This window comes from Capra hircus, chromosome 10 (genome assembly GCF_001704415.2).
Source record: "Capra hircus breed San Clemente chromosome 10, ASM170441v1, whole genome shotgun sequence".
NCBI lineage: Eukaryota > Metazoa > Chordata > Mammalia > Artiodactyla > Bovidae > Capra > Capra hircus.
Genome location: NC_030817.1, coordinates 16450541 through 16476877, shown reverse-complemented (window position 1 = coordinate 16476877; position 26337 = coordinate 16450541). Strand labels below are relative to the sequence as shown.

At 50.6% G+C, this 26337-nt stretch overlaps 1 protein-coding gene across 4 annotated transcripts in view; it reads left to right on the top strand.

The window, feature by feature from the left end:
* Nucleotides 1-13642, top strand: part of JDP2 (Jun dimerization protein 2) — a 42273-nt gene extending 28631 nt beyond the window's left edge. For all 4 annotated transcript variants that reach the window (XM_005686098.2, XM_018053957.1, XM_018053958.1 and 1 more), the window contains exons 3-4: nt 5703-5807; nt 13356-13642. In XM_005686098.2, the coding sequence (XP_005686155.1) occupies nt 5703-5807; nt 13356-13541 (291 nt within the window). In that variant the 3' untranslated portion in view covers nt 13542-13642. The remainder of the gene's footprint in view (nt 1-5702; nt 5808-13355) is intronic.

Sequence of the window (26337 nt, the reverse complement as noted above, 5' to 3'; positions counted from 1 at the left end):
CTGACTTCACAAGAGCAGGACTCTGGTATCACACGTTTCTTTCAGTGGCAAGAGGCAGAAACCTTCTCCAGCTCCCTGCAGGCCAATGGAGGAATTTCCAGGGTAGATTCAGACGTATCCATCATGGATCCTGAGGAGACGAAGCAGTCAGGCCTCTGCAGGGGTGGAATCAGCGTTCCTGTCTGTCTGCTGTCTGTCCCTACGTCTGTCTGTACCATCGGCCTGTGGCCACGTCTCTGTGTTTCTCTCTTTGCAGCTCTGCCCCATGCTCTCTGTCTCTCTCTCCACCCATCTTGTCTCTCTGTGTTCTCTGTCTGTCTTCCCTGTCTGTGTCTCTGCCTTTCTCTGTCTGGAGCTCTCTCTGTCTCTCGGGGTTTGGATAGGATGGGGCAAGCCAGATGCCCAGCGTGTGACATTTAAGGAGACACCCACCCTCGGGTGCTGACCCTGCCCTGGCACAAGCTCCAGAGTTGAGCACCTCCTTAAATCTGTGCCCCGGGCCCTTTGCTCACCACACCCTGTCCAGGCTGTGCTGCTCTCCCTCTCTCGCCCTTTGTCTGACTCGCTCCTATAGCCGAGTGTCTGTTTCTCTCTTGCCAGGTGATCTCTGCTCATCTCAACACATCAGCAGCCTGATCCTTCTGCTTCGCTGGGTTGAAATTGATTGTCCAGCCTGCATACCGCCTGGCCCAGCAGTTTAGTTTCAGATATCCTGTTGGCTAATACAGCCCAGGTCGGGTCAGCCACTCATACCACATACGGTCAGCTAGAGCAGGGGCCAGGGTTGCCCTGGGCCTCCTCTGGGGGCTTGAGAACAGGCTGTCTGAGGAGGGACTGCTCAACAGTGAGGGCCTCCTTGGCTGTGATCTGGACCCCCAGGTCTGGCCCTCCAAGGTGGAGGATGGTGTAAGGGCCCCCCCCCGTCACTGCCAGAACACAGACAGCTTTGTCCTTGGGCTGTCCTGGGAATTGAAGAAATCCAGAACCAGAACCCAGTTGGAGGACAGGAAACAATCTGCTTGCTCCACCTGCCTGCCCCCACTCACCCCCACCCCGACTATGGTTTTTCAGTCTTGAAGCTCAAGCTGCCTCCTCCTCAAACATGCTGGATCCTCCAGCTGTGTCTGCAGAAAAAGTCATCATCTCCCATTCAGGGTTCCGATTTTAGATGTTGGAGCCGTGTGCGGTGAAAACACGGCGCTGTCTCTCACCCACGCGGGACCAGATGCCTAGAGGATCCAGGGAGCGTCTAGGAGAAGGCAGCAGCCTCAAGCCTAGGGGAGGGCTGAGCCAGTCTCCAAACAGCTCCAGGCAGAGGGCGCAGCCCATGCAGGCCCTGCTGAAAGGAGCCAGAATGAGCCCGTGGGGATGTGGGGCCCGAGGGCACTGCCCAACCCTTGTCTTCCTTCAGGCAGGAACTCTCTTTCCTCCGAGCCCTCTGGGGGGCTCTTAAAGAGCTGCAGGAGGACTAGGGGGAGATGAAGCACAGTTTCAAAGGGGAAAGTGTGGTGAAGGGGCTGTGCAGCCATTTCTTGCTTTATTGGGTCGTGTGAGCCAAGGCAGGACTCAGGCATGGGAAAGGCCCAGGCATGGGCTTGGAAGCCAGTGGTGCTATGGGTGCTGGGGTTTTGGGGGTTAAGTACACACAGCCTGATGCTTTCAGGTCCTGCCTGGTGTTCGTGCACTCGCCACAGCCATAGGGAGCTTCCCTGATAGCTCAGTGGTAAAGAATCTGCCTGCAATGCAGGAGACCCCGTTTTGATTCCTGAGTCAGGGAGATCTACTGGAGAAGGGATAGGCTACCCACTCCAGTATTCTTGGGCTTCTGTTGTGGCTCAGCTGGTAAAGAATCCCCCTGCAATGTGGGAGACCTGGGTTTGATCCCTGGGTTGGAAAGATCCTCTGGAGAAGGGAACAGCTACCCACTCCAGTATTCTGGCCTGGAGAATTTCATGGACTGTCCATGGGGTTGCAGAGTCAGAGACAACTGAGTGACTTTCACTTTCTTTCACTTTCACAGCCATAGGTGGCCTGCACCCCAGATCCTGACTCCGTCTTCAGGCCAGTGTGTTTCTGGGGAAGGCAGGACCCAATTCCCAAGCTTTGCTGGCCTCCTGCAGACAGAAAGATGAGGTCATCCCTGGTGGAGAAGGCTCCTTAGAAGCCCTGGAGCAAAGGTTATACAGATACAGGCAATAAATCACTTTTGTAATTATAGCATTTAAGCCTGTGGCATCTTTCTCTGAATCTTTCATTCCTTTCATTCATTTGACTAGCATTCGCTGCGCCCCTCCTAAGTGCCACGTTCTGTGCCAGGTGCTGGGGTTACCCGGGTCCCCCATCCTCCAGACTGGCAGGGAAGGCAGCTGCCTACAGAAGCTGAGAATTACGGTGGGGTGTGATGGAGGTTCTTCCAGCGGGGAACTCAAAGGGCTGTAGCACTGAAAAGGCAGTTAATTCTTTTTCTTTCTTTTTTTTTTTTAACCAAACTTTAGACTTTTTATTTTGTGCTGGGGTATAGGTGATTAACAATGTTGTGGTGATCTCAGGTAAACAGCAGAGGGACTCAGCCATACATATGCTTGTATCCATTCTCCCCGAAACTCCCATCCCATCCAGGCTGGCACATATCGTTGAGCAGGGTGCTATGTGCTACACAATAGGTGCTTATTGGTTATCCATTTTACATGTATCAGGGTACGCATGACCATCCCAAAGTCACTAACTACCTTTACCCGCTGAGTACCATAAGTTCGTTTTCTAAGTCTGTGAGTCTTTCTGTTTTGTAAGTAAGTTCATTTGTACAATTTCTTTTTAGATTCCCCATATAAGGGATGGCATATGATATTTCTCCTTCTCTGTCTGACTTTCTGCACTCAGTGTGACACTCTCTGTGTCCATCCATGTGGCTAATGGCATTATCCCATTCCTTTTACTGGCTGAGTAATATTCCATTGTATAAATGTACCCCATCTCCTTTATCCAGTCTTCTGTCTATGGACATTTAGGTTGCTTACACGTCTTGGCTCCCTGGAGGGGGCATGGCAACCCACTCCAGTATTCTTGCCTAGAGAATCCCGTGGACAGAGCCTGGTGGGCTACCATCCCTAGGGTTGCAAAGAATTGGATATGACTGAAGCAACAGAGCACAGCACAGCATGTCTTGGCTATCATAAACAGTGGGAAAAGCAGTCCATTCAATCTGGGGAGTCAAGGGTGTCTTCCTGGAGGAGGTGGCATTTGCTCTTGAGGGTTGTAAGAGTTAACCAATAGGAAAGGAAGGTTATCTCAGGAGGCCTGGCAGACTTGGAGAAGGTGAGACATTTGGAGCCTAGAGTGAGGGTAGGAGGGGACCGATGTGGCTGCAGAGGGCAGGAGGAGCAGCCCCCCCATCTGGGTGTCATCCTGGCTCAACTGATCTCTTAAACTTCCAGTGCTGAGCCTTTTTGCATCAGCTGCTAGAACGCTTCCGTTAGCTTCCAACTTTATGTAGGATGAGGCCCTGCACAGGGGTGGGGGAGGGAGCTGGCTCTTCGGGGACTGTATCCGAAGAGGCTGTATCTCCCAGGCTCTGCCAGAACCCAGGGGTTGCTTTGGGAGAGGGGCCGGAGGCCCTGTGCGCCTGGCAGGGCCCAGGTTGCACACATCACCTTGGCAGTTTGTGGGCAAACCCTCTCGGCCGAGGGGAGGTTGCACTGCCAGCCACTTCCTCCAGTTCCTTCCCTCTGCCTGTCGTCACGGTTACCTCGACCTTGTTGGGGGTGAGGTAGAGGTTGGGTAGAATCAACTTTGTCCGGGTTTCTATTTCCCCAGATGCGGGTCAGCCAGAGGAGCTGTCACTTCTGGTTCGGTTTCAAAGGAGGCCAAGGGGCTGGGAGGTGCTTGGGTGCGGCCGTGTTGACAGGGCACCTCTCCAGCCAGCCTCCCAGGCCGGGAGGGCGTGGGTCAGGGAGAAGCTCCAAGGTGGTGGACCAGGAGACGGGGCGGCCCCTGCCAGGGCCTGTGCCGGGGGCCGTGGGTGCTGGTCTCCGGCTCACCCGTTGGTCCTGAGCTCCCGGAGCATGCCGGGAATGCAGGCAGAGAGGCTGTTTATTTTCCTGGCCTGCAGCCCTTTTGGGCCGAGACCTTGTTCCAGGCCTCAGGCTGCCAGAAGCACCCCCACTGGCTCCAGAAGTGAGAGGGTTGGCAGGCCCAGGGCTGCCCAACGACTCCTCCAGTGGCCTTGGACTCTGGGTCGTGTCCAGCCCAGCCGATCCTGTGTGTCCTCCAGAATCCCCTAGCAGGCAGTGGACCGTGAGAGGCTTCATGTCCAAGTGATCCTGATGGGCTGGGGCTGTGGTCAAGATCAGGGCGGGTGAAGTCAGAGAAATCGGAGTGGGAAGCCTGACTCTATCATCTCCTTGCTGGAGGGCCTTGGGCAAACTGAGCGGGTGAACCTTAGTCTCACCGTCTGTAAAATGGGGCAGTCATAGAACTTCCTTATCAGACTGTGAGTGTGAGGATTATAGGACCTATGTTCCTATGTTGAAAGCACTGAACAAAGAGGGCAACAGATGGCAGCTCTTGTTATTATTAATGATATTAAACAGTAATAGCCACAGCTCTGAAGTCCATATTGGCAGGCAGTAAGCCTCTTCTTTCCCATTCAGTAGGCCCTGTTTCACTCAGGATAAGATTCCTAGTGTGTGTGTGTGTGTGTGTGTGTGTGTGTGTGTGAAAGTCACTTAGTCATGTCCGACTGTTTGTGACCCCATGGACTGTACCCAGGCTCCTCTGTTTGTGGAGTTCACCAGGCCAGAATACTGGAGTTGGTAGCCATTCCCTTCTCCAGGGGATCTTCCCAACCCAGGGATCAAACCCAGGTCTCCTGCATTGCAGGCGGATTCTTTACCAACTGAGCCACCAGGGAAGTAAGTCTAGAGATTCAGAAGCCTCCTCTGCCTAGGTCCTGAGGAGGGCACTTTGGGGAGCCCCTGGGATCTTGGGGTGCAAGTGGGTATCCTGGAGAGAGAAAATGCAGAGGCAGTGTGCATGTGTGATCAGTTGCTCAGCCGTGTCTGACTCTTTGTCACCCCAGGGACTGTAAACCACCAAGCCCCTCGGTCCATGGAATTTTCCAGGCAGGAATACTGGAGTGGGTTGCCATTTCCTTCCCCAGTGCATTGGCAGAGGGAAGGACGAACCTGGTGAGGGGTGGGAAGACTGCTCCATCATCAGGAGAGAGCTGAGGGTTCGGAAGGACCTGAAAGGGAGGACAGGGAATGAAAATGGGTGGAGCAGAAGGTAAAATCGACACTCATGCTCAAGGTGTTTTGAAAGGAAATGCCTGGGAGCTGCTGGCCTGGAAAACAGTGCCTAGAGGCCTCGGGCCAGGCCAGAGAACAGACCGCCTGTTGGGTGTCACCTCTGAGTGAGGTGATTGCCAGGCTCCAGGCCTCCTGAACTCTGGCAGAACCCACGTGGCCCTGCCCTCCTGGGGCGATGACTCCTCCCCGGGATGCCCACCTGCTCCGCGAGCATCCTGGGGGCCAGCTGGGAACTGCTGCATCCCACCTGCCGAGAGGCCAGTGGGCTGGCAGGGCCGCTCACTCACGGCGGGATGTGGGTTATGTCATCCGTCTGTCCGTCTATCTGAGTCTTGGGAGGGCAGCTGGCCGCCAGGCTTGCCTTGGTGTCTCATCCATGGCTCTTTGCCCCCACAGCTAGACGAGGAAGAGGAGCGGAGGAAACGGCGTCGAGAGAAGAACAAAGTCGCGGCGGCCCGATGCCGGAACAAGAAGAAGGAGCGGACGGAATTTCTGCAGCGGGTGAGGCGGGCAGTGGCCAGGGTGGGCCCTGGCCTTGTCCTTTAGAGGCTTGTGTGCTGGTAGCCCGGGAGACAGCATCCCGGGCCTGCGGAATCAATGCATGCTCACTGGCATCAGCCCAGGCGGCCATGACCTCTCGGTTCCTACCCACCCCTCCTATCCAGTGCCCCCTCCCTGAACTGAGACGACCCAGGGGGCAGCCTGATTGCAGGAAGGCCAGAGCCAATGGGAGGAGCCAAGTTCCCCGCCTCCAGCTGAGGTTTAGATCCTGGGCGCTGAGGGGCCCAGGTGGCCCCGGACAGGTACTCCCCATTGCTGGTGCACTGAGGGCTCCCAAACTTGTTTGGCGTGGGTACAGATGAAGTTCGTGATAGTTCCGTGCACAGGGGTAGTGCATGCAGCCATGGGGCAGAAAACCCCCCCCTTGAGTGCAGGAGGCTCTTCTGGTCCTGACTCCCATCAGCCTGGACTCTGTCCCACGGAAGCTGACGTCCCCCGACTCACCCCCAGCTCTTGGCTGCTGCCTCCAGAACCACAGAGGTCAGCTCTGCACGCCGAGGCAAGTGGAAGGCTATCTTGCCTGATGGCCCTCAGAGCACGCCCCTGCCCTTTCATTTGGAATGTGTCAAACAGGCGTTTGTTCCTTCTTCTGTCCCTTAGAATTTCCCTCCTATTTTTGTTTTTCAGAAATGGTTGATGACTTTGAAGGGACATGACCAAAACGCTAATTGGTCCTAGCCAGTGGTCTCCAGCCTCCCCACTCCCAATCTGTGGTTGGTTTCTAAATAACAATAGTGACACTACAGAACAGTAATGTCCCGGGTCAGGCTACCTTCTACAGTGAGCAGCAGTGGACAGCAGCTGCTCACATTTGTGAAGGGCGGCCCTGGGCAAGGCACAGTGTGTGTTTTATTGGCATCATAGCTGTATGAGGTAGGGGCCTGCGTTATTCTCAGTCTGCTGATGGGGACACTAAGGAAGGCACGGGGGCTAAGTAACCGGCCCCGGTCACTCAGCAGTGACCCGGGAGAGCTGAGATTCGGCCTGAGGCTAACGTCAGAGCGTCTGTCTTCAGCACTCTGCTCCCCTGGCTCCCATTCATTCCTCATTCCTGGGTTTGTTCGTGGCTTTGTTCATTCATTCTTTGGCTTGTTTGTTGATTTGTGGACAAGCAGTGTCAAGCATATACTGAGTGCCTGGCCCTGTGCTCGGTGTGCTGGGGACACCCCACCTAGGAAGGACTAGTCGTGGTCCCTCCTATGGGGGCTGGAGGGACGAGGCCAGGTTGGCCTGGGTTTTCTCTGGAGATCTATGGGTCTCTTCTCATTCTTGCAACAAACAGAGAACAAATCAGAGGTCACGGGTGTCACCGCCTTGGGGCTGTGTGTGCACCTCCGGCCGTGAGCGTTTCAGCAGGGGAATGGTCAGTATAGGCGGGACTTAGACTCTGGAGCTGGAAGCCCCTCGGAAGGGATGGTGGACTGACACCAAGAGGGAAGGTTTCAAGAAATTTCTAAGACACGGGTCTCACATAAGCCTTTAAGATGGATGGAGTGTCACACACCTCATCTGCAGCCCTGAGAGCCTGCAGAGCTGGGTGGGACACAGAGGGAGCACTCATATTCGACCCCCGCCTCCCAGGGCCTGCCAAACAGCCAGCAGGCAAGCTGTGCCAAGTGAATGCACACCAGTGACACACTAGTGTCACCAACGGTCAGTGCCAGATGAGCGGGCAAGCTGCTCTGTGCATTCCAATGACATGGTCTGAGCACCTATTGCGTGCCAGGCATTTCCTGGGTCTCATTTATTCTCATTCCACTGAGCACCCTGCTGATCCCCCTTTTAGACACATACCTGTAGCACAGAGAGGTCAAGTTCCTTGCCCGAGGTTACCACTGCCAGCGTGCAGTGGAGTCAGGGTTCATCCATCCGTTTGCTGACCCATCCATCCATCCTCAGTGCCGAGTGAGCGCCCACCTCACAGTGGGCCCACAGGCCGTGGCTGCGGGGGCGACAGGCAGAAAACAGGGATGGGATGTGTGCTGAGCATGAGGTTGGGCAAGCCCGGGGGAGGGGGCTGTGAGCACAGATGGGGGTGGGGAGGGGCAGCTGTCCGAGTCGGGACTCCAGAACGACTCCTGATGGACACATAGACCGGGGCGGGAGCCCACTTGGGGAGGGACAGTGCTGGAGGGGTCACCACGAACAGCCAAAGCACAGGCCAGAGGCCGAGGTGTCGTTTAAGGATGTGGTGATGGGATCGGAAAGAATGCCGGGGTGGCTAGGGTGCAGGGTCCATGGAGAGAAAGGGGCCCAGAGCCCTCATGTGTGGGGTGGTCCCTGTGCCAGTTGTCCGGGGCAATCCCGCTTTAACTAAGCCTGTTGTCCTGGCCTGTTTATTAACAGCACCTTCTTTCACTCTCATGCCGTGTCCCCATTAGGATGAAGAAGTGTGCAGTGCCAGAGGGCCATGGGAGGGTTTTGGGAGGAGAGGGACACACCCTGTTGCTGTGGTTACAGCGAGGGGCGTGGACTGGGGGACCCCCCCCCCGCCCAGGGCCCGAGTGGGAAGATCGGTTAGGTCGGTTAGGTCGCTGTGTTATCCCCAGGGGAGGAGAAGGCAGCTGTTGACCAAGAGAAGTGCATGGCCTTGGGGTCTGGAAGGGGGGCCTGGGCAGTTCTGTCGGGGCCCACACCCAGCCCCTCACGGTGCTCCCCTCCTCCCCTCTGACCATGGAGGCTGAGGCCACGTGTAAGGGTTAGGGCCCAAAGGTGGAGGCTGTATGGACAGTCCGTGCCTGATGACATAAGGGATTCTCTTGTCGTTTATTTTTTAATATGTCAAATATATACAAGGCTCAGAGGTACAAAGGTATATGTATGTGTGTGTACACACACGCACACACACACATGCATACACACATATGGGCTTCTGAGGTAGCACTGGTGATGAAGAACCCGCCTGCCGATGCAGGAGACGTAAGAGACGCAGGTTTGGCCGCTGGGTCAGGAAGATCCCCTGGAGGAGGACACGGCAACCCACTCCAGTATTCTTGCCCGGAGAATCCCATGGACAGAGGAGCCTGGCGGACTGCAGTCCATAGCATCGCACAGACTTGGACACGACTGAAGTGAATGAGCACACGTGCACGCATACACACGTATATTTACAATATAAAAAGTCATCCTCCTTGACCCCTGGGGACTCATATCCAGGCTAGGCGGTTTCTGTGGCATCTCAGATGTCATCTGCCTCGACCAGGCAAGGCCCTGAAGGAGGCAAGAGGCAGGTCTTTGGGTCAGATCCCTTGCCCTGCAGGCCCCAGGGCCACCTGAGCCCCTCTGCCGTCCACGGGCAGGAACAGTGGCTGCTGTGGGGCCACCTCGGCAACCCCACTGGGCCGGACACAGTTCCCTGGGAGTGGGCAGCAGTTAACACCATCACGCGCCCCGCTACTGCGCGTTGCTCTTCAAGGCCACTCTCTCCTTGACGGCCACAGTGACTCTGGGAGGAGGCAAGGCAGCCGCGTCCACTGGCTCAGATTCTGAGACTCGGAGAGATTCACACAGTGGCCGAGTCAGGATGGGGACCCAGAGCTTCCTCCACTGCCTGGCCGTCTACTCACCCTCCCCTGGGGGATCTTGTTCACAGCAGCCTAGCTGGCAAGTGGCAGAGTCAAGATTTTAATTCAGACAGGGATTTGGGGCTCAGAAGTCTGCATCAGGCTATTTGTTGGGAAGTGGGGCTGTATTTTAAGTGCATTAGGGTAACTTTGAAAAATAAGAGTCAGAGAATCTTCATGCTGGAAGTCCCCTGGGCCAATCATATTTTCTGTGGGGGTGGGGGGCACTGAGGCCCAGAGAAGGGAAATGACTTGGCCAAGGGCACACGGCCGGGACATCTCAGCCCTCTTCCTGTGTTTTCTCTGCTGCCTTCCCTGACTGCCACAGAGGAGACAGAACCTCCTTCACGTGCATTAATTCCATTCTGAAATGACAAATGGTTTCATTTTCTCTAGGGCAGTAAATATCTACCAGAGGAAAAACGATAAACAAAAATGCAAGCAGAGTTGTTCAGTTCCTAATTATGGTGTGAAGATCCTAGCCCATGTTGGTTGAATTAATTAGAAAAACAGATTAGGTAATTGTTGTTCTAAAACCACAAACCACTTCTACAATCACGGCTAAAAAAAGATTTTTCGAAACTCAGTTTATACTTACCCAGTAAATAAGTATGTAGCATTGATAAATAAAACAGAAGAAAATCAACAACAGAGCAGCTAGTTACAGCCTGACAGTCAGACTGTCGAAGCTCAGGCTATTCCATGATGTACCTGTACATTTTCAAACCAGCAGAATGTCATGCCGTTGCTATGATGAATGCATGGGGAAGCCAGTTGCTCACTCCCACTTGGTCTTTTTGTGTGATACAGATGTGAGGTGGGTGTGATGTCTTTTCAAGGGCGAGGATGTGTGCGCAGGCCTGCCGGACCCTGCCCCTTGCATGTCCCATTCTAACTTCCATTTCCAGCACAACCCAGCCCTTCCTCGTCCTGCCCACCGCCCTCCAGAACAGCTGCCACCTCCCCGCTTCCTTGGACCCTCCCCCATGCTCACAGGCTGCTGTCTACCCACCGCCCACTCTGCAGACGCAGGCAGTCTCCCACACCTGCCAAGTTTTCTTGGAAACGGCCTCCTCCTCTGCTTCTCTTCCTTTGCTTCTTCATCCCCCCTTGCTCGTGGCTTAAAGCAAAAATTCCTTAAGCCTCCGTAACCCTTGGTTTACAAAGTACCTTTCCCACGTGAAGTCATTTAATCCCCCACGATCATCATGTTTTTTACAGAGGGGATAACTGGGGTTCAGGGAAGTTAAGAAACTTGCTCTTGACTCTGATTTCCAAACCCCGGGTCTGGCTCTAAACCCACCTTTCCAGCTTGGTACCCTAATAGGTCCAAAAGTGACATGTGGTCACCTGGGAGGATTTTTGATCTCTTAAATGCATCTGACACTCTCCCATGTCCGCATCCTGGTTCACTCAGAGCTCGCTTCTTGAAACATCTTCCCATTCTCCCACTGACTGTCTCTTCTCAACCAGAGTCAACCCATTTCTCCAAACCCAAGATCAGACCCAGTCATTCAGCCCACTCTCAGAAGGTCTTCTAGACCCTGGAGGGCTGATGGCACTTGATAAGCTCTGCCTGGCTGTCTGGATCCTTCTCCCCCTTGAGTGGAAGCTGCACACGATCCATGTTAGGGGCTCATGGACCTCAGGGCCCCTTAGAGGGTTCACTGCACAAAGCAGATTCTCAGCCCTTGTTCCTGGGTGGGTGGATTGAACCGAGACTCCTAGAGGCAGCAGCTCAGAGGATTTGAAGTTGGAGCTCAAATTGTGTCTGGGGGGTCAGAGACATTCCCATGGTCACCAGCTTGTAGACCCAGTGAGCAGGCAGCTAAGACTAGCCCCTACCTGCCCCAGACTCATGGTTCCACGTGGGGTCTCTCCTGCCCTCAGAGGCTCTTTGCTTGGGGTATTAGGAGAACAGTGGACCAGCCTGGCCTCCCTGTCGCTCCTCGTCCCGCTGAATCCCAAACCACCGTATCTGGCTTTTGATATTTTACCCCCCTGAGCATTTTTTCCTTCTTTGAGGCTTTTCTCCCTTAGTGTCTGGTCCCGAGGACTGCACGTCTCAGCAGTTCTGAGTCCCCAGGCACTGTGCTGCTATAAGGTGTGCGTACAAGGAACAGCTCAGTCAGCCTGGCTGATGTGGAGAAGACAGCAGCCCTGAGGCCAGAGGCCCCGGAGGGATCTCTGAGCCCCGGCAGGGAGAGGCCACTCAGCCCATCACAACCACAGCCCGTTCTTTGTTGGATGCGGGTTGCCCGGGCTCGGCAATGGACCAGATGCTTCTTGTGTGCTAAAGGATGTCTAGGAGCATCCCTGATCCCTACCCTCTGAATTCCAAGGGCACCCACCCTCCCTAGTTGTGACAACATGAAATGTCTCCAGATACTGTCAAATGTCTCTGGGAGGCAGAATCGCTTCTAGTTGGGAATGACTGGTCTCAACCTTTGCCAGCCTTTGGGTGAATTCCAACCTCCACACTGGTTATATGTTTTTAGATAGAGTCCAGGAAATACCAGCTCAGGCGCTTCTGTATTTTACTGTGTTGACTCCCAAGTGTTGAACTGGCGTGCCCATCACCTCTCCACATCACGAACCTGTAAGTAAGTGAAAGTTGCACAGTCATGTCCGACTTTTTGTGACCCCATGGACTGTATAGTCCATGGAATTCTCCAGGCCAGAGTACTGGAGTGGGTAGCCTTTCCCTTCTCCAGGGGATCTTCCAGGGATAGAACCCAGGTCTTCTGCATTGCAGGCAGATTCTTTACCAGTTGAGGCAAAAGGGAAGCCCAAGAATACTGGAGTGGGTAGCCTATCCCTTCTTCAGTGGATCTTTCCAACCCAGGAATCGAACCAAGGTCTCCTGCATTGCAGGCAGATAGATTCTTTACCAACTGAGCTCTCAGGGAAGCCCCATGAACAAGAAAACTCCCCATAAATCAAATCAACATCCCTTCCTCACCCTGGAGCCTCTTCAACTGAACTGGAAGTTCTCTGGAAATCTCACTTGGGATTGTTTAAAACCACATTTTAGATCCAGAAGGAAGCCTGTTGATTACCTCCCAGTGGGCAAAGATTCTAGCTAACAGGGGATAAGGAAGAGACTGCTTAAATAATTATAGACTGATAACCAGGAAGCACATGTTTTAGGGGGAATTACATGACCACACTGGGCTTGTGGATGCCACAGGCCAGTATATCCCCAACATGCATTTATCACACATAAAGCGCTTTCTGTGGCACTGCCGTTGTGGGCCACCTCTAACCCCTCTGTGGACCCTCCATGCATCTGCTCTGGATCCACTTGGCCTCCATTCTTCTCCCACCCTTTGTTTCTTGTACAAAGGTCCTGAGGCAGGAGAGTGTTTGGCATATTTGAGCAACAGCAAGGAAGCCACTGGGCTTTCCCGGTGGCTCAGTGGTAAAGAATCCACCTGCCAGTGCAGGAGATGGGTTCAGTCCTTGGGTCAGGAAGATCCCCTGGAGAAGGAAATGGCAACCCACTCCAATATTCTTGCCTGGAGAATTCTATGGACAGAGGAGCCGGGCAGGCTACAGTCCATGGGGTTGCAGAGAGTCAGATATGACTGAACTAAACAACAACAACACACAAAGGAAGCCAGTGTGGCTAGAGTGGATTGAGTAGGGGAAGAGAGGGGCACGCGAACCAGGCTGGCCCCAGGGTATACCCTGGATTCACCCCACTAGTAACACGGGCCAGTGTCTGGTATGATGGGCAGGACCTGAACAAAGTCAGTTACTCCCAGGGACCCCGTAGCAGATTCTGTGCTTCTCCAGGGGGGAAACTGACAGAAAATAGACGAAGACCAGCCTGGAGCGCCCTGTGACTACCTAGGTGGAGAACTTCTCCCTGGAGCTGGTCCCCACTGAAAGCTTAAAGCCTTGTCTCTGTTTTTGCATGCAGGAATCTGAGCGGCTGGAACTCATGAACGCTGAGCTGAAGACCCAGATCGAGGAGCTAAAGCAGGAGCGACAGCAGCTCATCTTGATGTTGAACCGGCATCGTCCCACCTGTATCGTTCGGACCGACAGCGTCAAGACACCCGAGTCAGAAGGCAACCCTCTGCTTGAGCAGCTTGAGAAGAAGTGACCGTGGGCTGGGAGGAGGAGGACAAAGGAAGAACGAGGCGTAGGAGATGGCAAGAGGGAGGAAGAAGAGGAGGGCACCAGAGGGCTCTTCCTTGGTGTGCGAAAAACTTTACACCGGAGGCTCAGCACAGCCAGTAATTGGCCGGGCTTTTTTTTTTTTTTTTTTTTTTTGTGAAACTCAGATCAGCCACACAAGGGGAAGAGCCGGCTGATGAAACCCAGAAGGACCAAGCGCTGAGACCAAAGTAGACTTGAGGGTGGGGCTGTCCCGCTGGGGCCCAGCTCCAGGGAGACAGGACAGAGGCACCTGGGGCCGGAAAGCAGCCTCAGGCACTTCTCTGGGCTCTCTGCCAGGGTACCCACCCCAGGGACCTCCGAGCAGCCAGGAAAAGCCATGAGTTGCAACCAAACGCGCGGCTGAGGATCGAACTGAGTGACACTGCCATCTGCCTGCCGACCCTGGTGCAAGGCTGGAGAGAGAGGGTCACGATGCGGGCCCAGCGGGGCCCTGCTGGAGAGTGGCAGCTGGGTGCACCCTGGCCGGCCCTGCTGGAGTTTGCCGTGGGCACGAGGCGCAGGCGCCCTTCCAAAGCACATACTCACTGAATGTTTACAGACTGGCTGTCCTGGCAGGGCTTTCAACTGCACATGGTTTTTATACTTTCTTTTTTTTTTTTTTTTAATATTTTTTACAAAAAAAAAAGATTTTATACAAGCAATATATATATGGATTTCTATAATCACTCGATGTGATACAGTATAAATATGCTATGGTTTGTTTGTTACGAACAAATATCCAGCAGTTATGGTCATTGTGTGTAACTTCTAAGTACTGTAGTCTCTGGGTGTTGGGGGGTGGCCAGGGAGGGGGTGGGGTGTGTTTCCATCCTGGTAAACCCTTCATAGTACTCAGTTCTGTATCACTCAGTAAACGTTACTCTTACTTACCCAGCCACCTCTTGTAGTGTCTGCCTGGGGGATGGGGGTACAGGGCACACTTGGTCACCCGTGGTGTGCGGTGTCAGAGAATATTTGGAGCATCTATCGTGGGCCCTTGGTTTTCACAACAACCCTTCCCAGGTAAGTCTTTATATGCCCATTTTACAGATGAGGAAGTCGAGGCTCAGAGAAGTTATTATATATATATACACAGCACTTCATTTATTCACTCAACACACGTTTCCTAAGTGCTAACCGGGAGTGCCAGGGACTCTCACAAGGTGCTGAGTAGTCGCTGGGCCCTGCACGTATGGAGCTGACGGTCATGAGCTAGATCTTGTATGTGTTCCATACACCGCTCATTTTCACAACAGCCTTGACAGGGAGCAGCAATGGTCCCAATTTGTAGATGAGGAATTCGAGGCCCAGGGAGTTTAAAACTTGCACTGCTGAGGACTTAACAGAGTGGCTAGCATATATAATCTCATTCACTTCTCTCAAAACATGAAATAGGCATCATTGCCCGTCATTTTGTAAATAACTGAGGCTCAGAGAAGGTGTGTGACTCATCCGAGGTCACCCAGCTAGTGAGGAGCAGAGCGGATACTCGAACTTGGCTTCCCAAGGCCCGTGACTCTCCCGCTGTGGCCAGCTAATTGTGTGATTGCCCCCGTGAGGGAACATCCCACTTGATTAGAACAGGAGGCCAAGGAGGCCATGGTTGCAGGGCCAGTTTCTGGGAGGGCTGGACGGAGTTCCAGGCTGTGCCATGATCGTGGAGTGGACCAGTGATGTGAGCAAACGGTGTGGCTGTCTCAGTCATGCCCTCACCTTCACAGTTGAACACCCACCCTGAAGAGCAAGAAGGACTCGATGCCATAGGCAAGAGCTGCCATTCACGTGGCACATGATGGCTCAAAAGGCACTTTTATGCGTGTTGCTCATCTGATATTCCAGCTCCAGGAGGTAGATGGGATAGGGTTTCAGTTCCATTGCACTAGCTGTGCAAGCTGAGGCTTACAAAAATTAATGTTTGACTTCCCTGGAGGTCCAGTGGTTAAGACTCTGTGCTTCCAACGTAGGGGATGTGGGTTAGATCCCTGGCCAGGGAACTGAGGTCCCATATCCTGCATGGTATAGCCAAAAAAACCCCAAAAATAATGTTTATACAGCTGGAAACAGGTAGAACCAGGAGCTGAAGCCTCCTCTTCTACTGTCTACTGGTGTGTGCTCTCTCCTCCATCACTGGGGCTAGATAACCAGTTGCTGCTGGTCAGGCTTCATGTCAAGGACAGCAGTGAGCTTGGGTTGCTTCTCACGTCTTGAATGAGGACTTCCAGGATGGACAGGAGCCAAGAAAAGGTCGTTAAAATGCCTTTGGTCCCTTACTTCCTCGTCTCAGGTCCCTCTACCCAACCCACTTGGTGTGACACCCCTACCCACCTGGCGACCCACTCCAGGCTTCACCTTAGAAGCAGGGCCTGTCAGCTCCCTGGCAGATGTGGTAGCACACAGCAACCCCCCAGGCTGTAATCCTTTGACAGTCGCCAAGCCTTGAGAGAAGCAAAGATGTGGACTTGCAGGCCCCTCACATGAGCTGGTGCCCTTCCGGCAGGACCACCGCCCACCCCTGGCTGTGGTTCCTCTGGTCATGTCCTGGGAGCTGCCAGCCTGTACCTACCAGCCTGTATCATCCTTCGCCTCTGAGGACCGGCTGTCTCCCAGAATCAGTGGCACGCGCTGTGCCGAGATGCACCCTTCCTCACCAGGACCCCTGTTCCCTGCTGCAGGAAGCCAGAAGTTGCAGTCTTCTGCCTCATAAGAGCTAATGTGCTTGGGTTTCCTGTGCACCTGGCGTGTTATATGGGCTACCGTGGCCAGTCTGTATGACCTTGTCAGGAGGTAGGTACCATCGTCTCCATGTTGCAGATGAGAAAACCAAGGCACAGAGAAGAAGGAACTTGCCAGAGTTCACAGTCCTTTGGCAGAGCCAGAATGTTCTTATAATCTGACTCCAGGTGTAAAAAGCTGGATGGGACTTCCCCCTGTGGGAGACGCTCTGTGTTTGTGCTGTGACCTCAGTTTTGTGTGCAGAGGGCAGGGGAAATGGCATGGGTTGAGGATTCCCAGCTCTCAGACACCCATCTCCAAGTGTAAGTACAGAAGACCACTTTAAAGGCTACCAGGTTCACGATCCAATCTTCTACTGACTATCCATGAGCCTCAATTTTCTTATCTGTAAAGTGGGAGCAGTAACAATCTAAGTCTTTTTTTTTTTTTTTAATAGGGTTGTTGTCATGGTCAAACACGGAATGCATGTAAAAGTGTTTTCAGAAACACAAAGCTCCACAAAGTAGTAAGTCTCTTGCCCTCTGTTAGCATGAACAGTTGTTAATTACCACACAGTACAAATCACTTGAATATCTTTTATTTCCTAAAGGTGGCTGCAGCGTTAGTGTTCTGGCCATGTACCCAGTTCCCATAGCAATGGACACTGGGATACGAGAGTTTGCTCGGCTCCTGAGCAGTCACAGCCAGCTATATTGGATTCATTATCCTCTCCCTGGGCTTTCTTGTGCCTTCCTGCCCAGTGGTCGTAAATGAAATGTGTACCACCTCTGCCCAGGGTTGCTATGAGAATCAACTGGGCAGCCTGAGAAGGATAAGACCCATTAGCAGATGGGCAGTAAGCAGTAGTGCTGGTCAGGATTCAGATTAAAGGGAACTAACCTGTGCTGCCAGTGGGAAATTGATGCGACTGTGCAAAGCAATTTGGCAATAACCGGTGGCACTAAAGCTAAACCCATCCTTTGACCTAGCAATTTCCCTTCTAAGTACACATTTTTGGAAGAACTCCAGCATAGGGGCACAAGGAAAAGTACAAGCACGTTCACTGAAGCTTCATCTGTATTTAAGAGAAGTTGGAAACAACCTAAACACTGATGAACAGAAGAGCAGATAAACTGTGTTTTCATAAAATTAAGTATTATTCTGCAGGTAGCTAAAAAGGATGTATCAGAACTACAAGCATCAGTGTGGATAAACCTCAGAAACACACTATTGAACTGGAGGATGGGAAGCAAGTTGCAGAAGAATATATGTGGTGTGCCATTTATGCAAAGTTTCCAAACATGGAAATTGATCCTTTATTGTTTATGGGTACACATAGATCTGGGTGACAGAGGCGTAAAAGCGTGCATAGAAATGTTATTAATATCAAAATCAGTAACAGGAAATTACTCCTGGAGAAGGGGAGGAAGCGTTTTGGGATGGTATCTGCAAGGCTATAGAGGACACTGGGTTTCAATTGTACGTGTAACATTTCATTAACTTTTAAAAATCTGAATCAAATGTAGAATAATGTTTGCATTTGTCAGAGATGGGTGCTGGGCACACACATGTGGGTTATCTTTTCCACACTTCTCTGTATGCTTGGTGTATTTCCTAGTGGGAAAAAAAAAAAAAAAAACAAGCCACAAACAACACCAATAGAAGGTTTTTGTTTTCCCATCCTTTCCTAGGCAAGCTCAGGAAATAAAAATATCTGAAATTACAAAGTCATCGCAGCAAATGCTCTTTGAGTTTATGCAAATTTTAATTGCATGCCTTGAGGGAGAGAAAGTTGATACAAAGCGTGTGATTTGTTTAGCTGACCCTTCTAGTTAACAAGCGGTGTGCCTGGTGGTGAGGGTGCCCCGTGGTGAGGGCACCTTGGGGATAGTTGATCTGCACCACTTCAGTGGGCCCTGGCACCTATTCTCTACATAATGAGCCATGGAAGGCATGTTCAAGGTTAATTCGGACTCTAACTTTTCTTGTTATGTCCTGGATTTTCAACCCAATCCCTGTGTAAAATGCACCTCCACCTTTAAGGGCAGCTTTAAAGCAAAGGAGGAGCCTTTTAAAGACCCAGTGATCATAGGGTATTGGATTCCTGTTGCTGCTATAACAAAGTGCCACAGATTTAACACAAATCTTAGTATCTTAGAGCTCTGAAGGGCAGAAGTCCAAAATGGGTCTTGCCTGGTTAAATGCAAGGTGCCAGCAGGCTGCATCCTTTTTGCAGGCTCTGGGGAAATTCATTTTCTAGCTTTTTCCAGTTGATAGAGGCTGCCCACCTTCCATGAGCTCGTGACCCCTTCATCTTAAAAGCCATCACTGGCCGGTTGAGTCTTTCTCCTGTCAATCACTCTGACACTGACATTTCCTCCTTCTCCCTTCCATCTTTTAAAGACACTTGTGATTATATTGGGTCCGCCTGGATAATGCAGGATACTCTTATTTTAAGGTCAACTTTAAATTTCATCTGCAACCTTACATTCCCCTTGCCATGTGACATAACATATTCAAAGGTTCCGCATTTGGAAGGCATTATTCTGCCTATTACAATAGGGATCTAAGAGGTGGAGATTCTAAAAGCCAGCCCTCCTCCTACCCTGGCAAAGAGAGGCTGTTTTCTGTGTAAGTGCCATGAGGATGGCGTCTCTACACAGGCAACCCCAGCGCCTGGCACCTAGAAGAAGTCCTAGAAATCAGACCCTCGGGGACATTTAGGATGGGATATTCAGACCTGAGTCTATTTGCAGTGACAGTCAGTGGGGTGGTGAGAATCCCTGACCTATTGTAGTTCCTCAGACTCTTCTGTGTCGATCGAGATGTCATATGTGATATGGTAGAAAGGCAAGTGATCTCTGGGGCAGCTGGATGGCATGGGAATAACTTAGAAAGTTCGAGTCTGTTGCCTTTTGTTAACCATTTTGAAAGCCTCAGGAAAAGAAAATACAAAGCTTGAGTTCAGTTCAGTTCAGTTCAGTTCGGTTGCTCAGTCATGTCCGACTCTTTGCCACCCCATGGATTGCAACATGCCAGGCCTCTCTGCCCATCACCAACTCCCGGAGTTTACCCAAATTCATGTCCACTGAGTCAGTGATGCCATCTAACCATCTCATCCTCTGTCGTCCCCTTCTCCTCCTGCCTTCTATCTTTCCTAGCATCAGGGTTTTTTCAAATGAGTCAGCTCTTTGCATCAGGTGGCCAAAGTATTGGAGTTTCAGCTTCAACATCAGTCCTTCCAATGAATATTCAGGACTGATCTCCTTTAGGGTGGACTGGTTGGATCTCCTTGCAGTCCAAGGGACTCTCAAAAGTCTTTTCCAACACCACAGTTCAAAAGCATCAATTCTTCGGTACTCAGCTTTCTTTATAGTCCAACTCTCACATCCATACATGACTCCTAGAAACACCATAGCCTTGACTAGATAGAACTTTGTTGACAAAGTACTGTATCTGCTTTTCAATATGCTGTCTGTGTTGGTCATAACTTTCCTTCCAAGGAGCAAGCTTGAGTTAGGCAACTATAAACTCAAGATGCGCTGTGAAAATCAGAGTGCATTTTTTGGTAGTATTTAAGGAGACACTTGTCTCAGGCACACTGTGCTGAGAGTCAGGCCCAGAATCTAACTGTAAGGGTGGCAGACCCATTAAGAAGAACCAATGTCCATCCTGGAACTGGCAACCCCCTCCGGTACTCTTGCCTGGAAAATCCCATGGACGGAGGAGCCTGGTAGTCTACAATCAATGGAGTTGCGCAGAGTCAGACACAATTGAGCGACTTCACTTTCACTTTTCACTTTCATGCATTGGAGAAGGAAATGGCAACCCACTCCAGTATTCTTGCCTGGAGAATCCCAGGGACGGAGGAGCTTGATGGACTGCCGTTTATGGGGTTGCACAGAGTTGGACACGACTGAAGCAACTTAGCAGCAGCAGCAGCAGCAATGTCCATCTTTGAGAAATTTTCAGTCTCAAAGTCAGGATGCTAAAAGGGAAAAATGTAGAAGCTTGAGACCTGAAATGGGGCCTTTGGATAAATGAGACTCTGAAACTCTAGAATCCCTTGAGCCCTCTGGACTGGCAGAAGCAGTCCCCTGCCCCTTAAAATCAGCCTCCCCTTGCTTGGAGACCATGGAAGGATCGCTGTCAGAGCAGCATGATGTTTACCCTCAAGATCCACCTCTGCTACCCTCATTACTGCCAGGCAGATAAACAAGGTCACCTCTCAGTTCAGTGCGAGCAGGGGGAAAACAGTCCCTGCTCCAGAAGGACATCACTTATCTGTTGAAAGAACTTCAGGACATGGCTGATCTGTATTATCAGGCATCAGGGAAAGACAAATAAGAATGATCGGGTCTTTATAAGGGATTTAAACAGCCACAAGGGCATGACTCAGCCATCCTCTCTCTCTCTGAGACTCCCTGTGTCTATCCATACATACTGTACTCTTTATTCCTCCTAATAAAGACTTGTTTCACTAAAAAAGGGAGAGAGGGAAGAATGATTAGGTCTTGAGGGACCCAGAATATATCTGGGAAGGGGATGATTTTTTTATATGGAAACACTCACCTGAGACCAAGGTTCAATGCCCTGGCATTGATGTTGGAATGTACGTTAATACATGACTGGTGTGGCTCCTCAAGGCTTTTACAAGATATGTGCATGCGTGCTAAGTCACTTCAGTCATGTCCAACTCTGTGCAACCCTATAGACTGTAGCCCGCCAGGCTCCTCTGTCCATGGGATTCTCCAGGCAAGAATACTGGAGTGAGTTGCCATGTCCTCCTCCAGGGGATCTTCCTGACCCAGGGGTTGAATGTGCATCTCTTATGTCTCCTCTTTGGCAGGTTCTTTACCACTAGTGCCACCTGGGGAGGCCATAGATGATATGAACCTAGAGTAAATGAGGTGGAGGTGCTCAGCTCGCCTTGGCAGAGAATTAAGGAAGTATCGGAAGGTCCTAAGGTCCTGGGAGGGGGCCATGGTCAGATGAGCTGCTCAGCCGTGGTCAGATGGATTTGTTATATGAGATGTCACCTGACCATGCTTCTCAGGAGGGCTGGAACGTCACTAAGATGGTGATGACATACCGGAGAGGGGGCCACTGGCATCTTGGAGAAGCCCTGAACTGGCCACCTCTATAGGCCAGGCTGGACAACAGGGGATGTTGCCATAGAACTGGAGTTCCCTAGTGTCAGTGGGGATTATGGAATTCCAGAGTGGTAGAGGCCTAAAGGAGACTAGTCCGGGTGTTCATTGGAAGGGCTGATGCTGAGGCTGAAACTCCAATACTTTGGCCACCTCATGCAAAGAGTTGACTCATTGGAAAAGACCCTGATGCTGGGAGGGATTGGGGGCAGGAGGAGAAGGGGACGACAGAGGATGAGATGGCTGGATGGCATCACTGACTCAATGCACATGAGTTTGAGTGAACGGTGGGAGTTGCCGATGAACAGGGAAGCCTAGCGTGCTACGATTCATGGGGTCACAAAGAGTCAGACACAACTGAGCGACTGAACTGAAATGAACTGAACTGAACTGAGAGGCCAGATGAAGGCAATTAACTGGTACCATGGACAGGAAGAGCCTCATATACTTTCTAGATCTAAGTCAGTTCCCAGACCCACAGCCCACTGACTGAAGGATAGGCAGGGTCCCCTTGAGGAAAACCCCTATGTTACCATCACATGTATTCACTAAACATTTTCTCAATCCTTCCTTAAAGAGTAACTATACAGGAGGGAAGGGAATTCTCACATCTCTTGAGGACCATTGAATCAATTCCAGACCCGCATTAAAACTAAGGGTGTGAGATGACACTGATACCAGGACTCCTGCTATCATGCTCTTCTGGCTGGAGATGGGTTTATGGAGGACAGGAGATAAGAAATGTCCTGGCCCATGTCTGCATCCAGTGGGTTTTTGGGCCCACAGAGCCTTCTTATGGCTCTTTCCCCAGCTCCTGACTGATAAAGAGTGTTTTGGTAGGAAAAACTGAATGGGAGTGCTTGAAACTATAGCATCCCCAGCCAAGACAGAAAATCAGAAATGACACTACATCCTAGGTGCAACTACAGGGAACAGCACGGCCAGCAAAGACTTAAAGGATGCAAAGGGTGGTGGTGGTTTATATCATATTCTTGTAGAACTCACTTGTTTGATCTCTGCGAAATCAGATGGAGGATGGTGGGTGATGACGGAACAGCGTAAACCTTACCAAGTGGTATTCCCTCCTACAGCTGCCATACTTGGGGTGTTATCATGATTAGAACAGGTTACACTGCTCCTGGTCTTTGGTAAGTGAAAGTGAAAGTCACTCAATTGCAAAGTCGCTCACTCTTTGTGACCCCATGGACTATACAGTCCATGGAATTCTTCAGGCCAGAATACTGGAGTGGGTAGCTGTTTCCTTCTCCAGGGGATCTTACCAACCCAGGGATCGAACCCAGGTCTCCAACATTGTGGACAGATTCTTTACCAGCTGAGCCACCAGGGGAAGCCCAAGAATACTGGAGTGGGTAGCCTATCCCTTTTCCAGCGGATCTTCCCAACCCAGGAGTTGAACTGGGTCTTCTGCATTGCAGGCAGATTCTTTACCAACTGAACTATCAGGGAAGCCCCAAGCAGCTGTTAATTGATAAATGCATTCTACTCAATTCCCATCAATAAGCAAAATCAATTAAACCAGCTCACTTATACATGAGAAAGGCAGAAGTGCCCACGTACTGTCTAGCCCAACGGCTGTATTAACTCTCTTGCCCCCCATCAGAATCTAATCCACAGGCGCTTTGATCCCCTTGGCATTCCAGAGAGTCCAGTTGCTCCCGCTATATGGTTGGCACAGTGCTGATGCGATCTGCAGAGCAGACAGTGCCCTAGATGCCATTGTAAGGTGCATGAGCACCGGAGGGTGGGAGAGAGTCCCATTCATGAGGGTTTAGGGATCTGCATTGGCTGCTTATTTCACTTCTGTGCAGAGTACATCATGAGAAACACTGGGCTGGAAGGAGCACAAGCTGGAATCAAGATTGCCGGGAGAAATATCAACAACCTCAGATATGCAAATGACATCACCCTTATGGCAGAAAGTGAAGAGGAACTAAAAAGCCTCTTGATGAAAGTGAAAGAGGAGAGTGAAAAAGTTGGCTTAAAGCTCAACATTCAGAAAATGAAGATCATGGCATCTGGTCCCATCACTTCATGGGAAATAGATGGGGAAACAGTGGAAACAGCGTCAGACTTTATTTTGGGGGGCTCCAAAATCACTGTAGATGGTGACTGCAGCCATGAAATTAAAAGACACATACTCCTTGGAAGAAAAGTTATGACCAACCTAGATAGTATATTCAAAAGCAGAGACATTACTTTGCCAACAAAGGTCTGTCTAGTCAAGGCTATTGTTTTTCCAGTAGTCATGTATGGATGTGAGAGTTGGACTGTGAAGAAGGCTGAGAGCCGAAGAATTGATGCATTTGAACTGTGGTGTTGGAGAAGACTCTTGAGAGTCCCCTGGACTGCAAGAAGATCCAACCAGTCCATTCTGAAGGAGATCAACCCTGGGTGTTCTTTGGAAGGAATGATGCTAAAGCTGAAACTCCAGTACTTTGGCCAACTCATGTGAAGAGTTGACTCATTGGAAAAGACTCTGATGCTGGGAGGGATTGGGGGCAGGAGGAGAAGGGGACGACAGAGGATGAGATGGCTGGATGGCATCACTGACTCGATGGACATGAGCTTGAGTAGACTCCGGGAGTTGGTGATGAACAGGGAGGCCTGGCGTGCTTCAATTCATGGGGTTGCAAAGAGTCGGACACGACTGAGTGACTGAACTGAACTGAACTGAATGTTGGTGGTGTTTGTTTGTTTGTTTGTAAGTTTTTTTTTTTTAATGTGGACCATTTTTAAGTCTTTATTGAACTTGTTACAACAATGTTTCTGCTTTTTATGTTTTGTTTTTTTGGCCACAAGGCATGCAGGATCTTAGCTCCCTGACCAGGAATCGAACCCACAATCCCTGCATTGAAAGGTGAAGTCTTAACCACTGGACCACCACGGGAGTCCCTTGGGATGGTGTTTATAGTGTTCCTGTGGTCAGAGGCATTTGGAAGTTCCCCTTCAAGATTCCTTGGTGGCTCAGCTGGTAAAGAATCCCCCTGAGTGCTCAGATCATGAACTCCTTATTACCAAATTCAGACTGAAATTGAAGAAAACAGGGAAAACCACTAGACCATTCAGGTATGACCTAAATCAAATCCCTTATGATTATACAGTGGAAGTGAGAAATAGATTTAAGGGCCTAGATCTGATAGATAGAGTGCCTGATGAACTACGGAATGAGGTTCGTGACATTGTACAGGAGACAGGGATCAAGACCATCCCCATGGAAAAGAATGGCAAAAAAGCAATTGGCTGTCTGGGGAAGCCTTACAAATAGCTGTGAAAAGAAGAGAGGTGAAAAGCCAAGGAGAAAAAGAAAGATATAAATATCTGAATGCAGAGTTTCAAAGAATAGCAAGAAGAGATTAGAAAGCTTTCTTCAGCGATCAATGCAAAGAAATAGAGGAAAAGAACAGAATGGGAAAGACTAGAGATCTCTTCAAGAAAATTAGAGATACCAAGGGGACAGTTCATGCAAAGATGGGCTCGATAAAGGACAGAAATGGTATGGACCTAACAGAAGCAGAAGATATTAAGAAGAGATGGCAAGAATACACAGAAGAACTGTACAAAAAGGATCCTCACGACCTGGATAATCACGATGGTGTGATCACTAATCTAGAGCCAGACATCCTGGAATGTGAAGTCAAGTGGGCCTTAGAAAGCATCACTACGAACAAAGCTAGTGGAGGTGATGGAATTCCAGTTGAGCTGTTTCAAATCCTGGAAGATGATGCTGTGAAAGTGCTGCACTCAATATGCCAGCAAATTTGGAAAACTCAGCAGTGGCCACAGGACTGGAAAAGGCCCGTTTTCATTCCAATTCTTAAGAAAGGCAATGCCAAAGAATGCTCAAACTGCCGCACAATTGCACTCATCTCACATGCTAGTAAAGTCATGCTCAAAATTCTCCAAGCCAGGCTTCAGCAATATGTGAACCGTGAACTTCCAGATGTTCAAGCTGGTTTTAGAAAAGGCAGAGGAACCAGAGATCAAATTGCCAACATCCGCTGGATCATGGAAAAAGCAAGAGTTCCAGAAAAACATCTATTTCTGCTTGATTTACTGTGCCAAAGCCTTTGACTGTGTGGATCACAATAAACTGAGGAAAATTCTGAAAGAGATGGGAATACCAGACCACCTAACCTGCCTCTTGAGAAATCTGTATGCAGGCCAGGAAGCAACAGTTAGAACTGGACATGGAACAACAGACTGTTTCCAAATAGGAAAAGGAGTACGTCAAGGCTGTATATTGTCATCCTGCTTATTTAACTTCTATGCAGAGTACATCATGAGAAACGCTGGACTGGAAGAAACACAAGCTGGAATCAAGATTGCTGGGAGAAATATCAATAACCTCAGATATGCAGATGATACCACCCTTACGGCAGAAAGTGAAGAAGAACTAAAGAGCCTCTTGATGAAAGTGAAAGAGGAGAGTGAAAAAGTTGGCTTAAAGCTCAACATTCAGAAAACGAAGATCATGGCATCTGGTCCCATCACTTCATGGGAAATAGATGGGGAAACAGTGGAAACAGTGTCAGACTTTATTTTTGGGGGCTCCAAAATCACTGCAGATGGTGATTGCAGCCATGAAATTAAAAGACACTTACTCCTTGGAAGAAAAGTTATGACCAACCTAGATAACATATTCAAAAGCAGAGACATTACTCTGCCGGCTAAGTTCCGTCTAGTCAAGGCTATGGTTTTTCCAGTAGTCATGTATGGATGTGAGAGTTGGACCGTGAAGAAGGCAGAGTGCCGAAGAATTGATGCTTTTGAACTGTGGTGTTGGAGAAGACTCTTGAGAGTCCCTTGGACTGCAAGGAGATCCAACCAGTCCATTCTGAAGGAGATTAACCCTGGGTG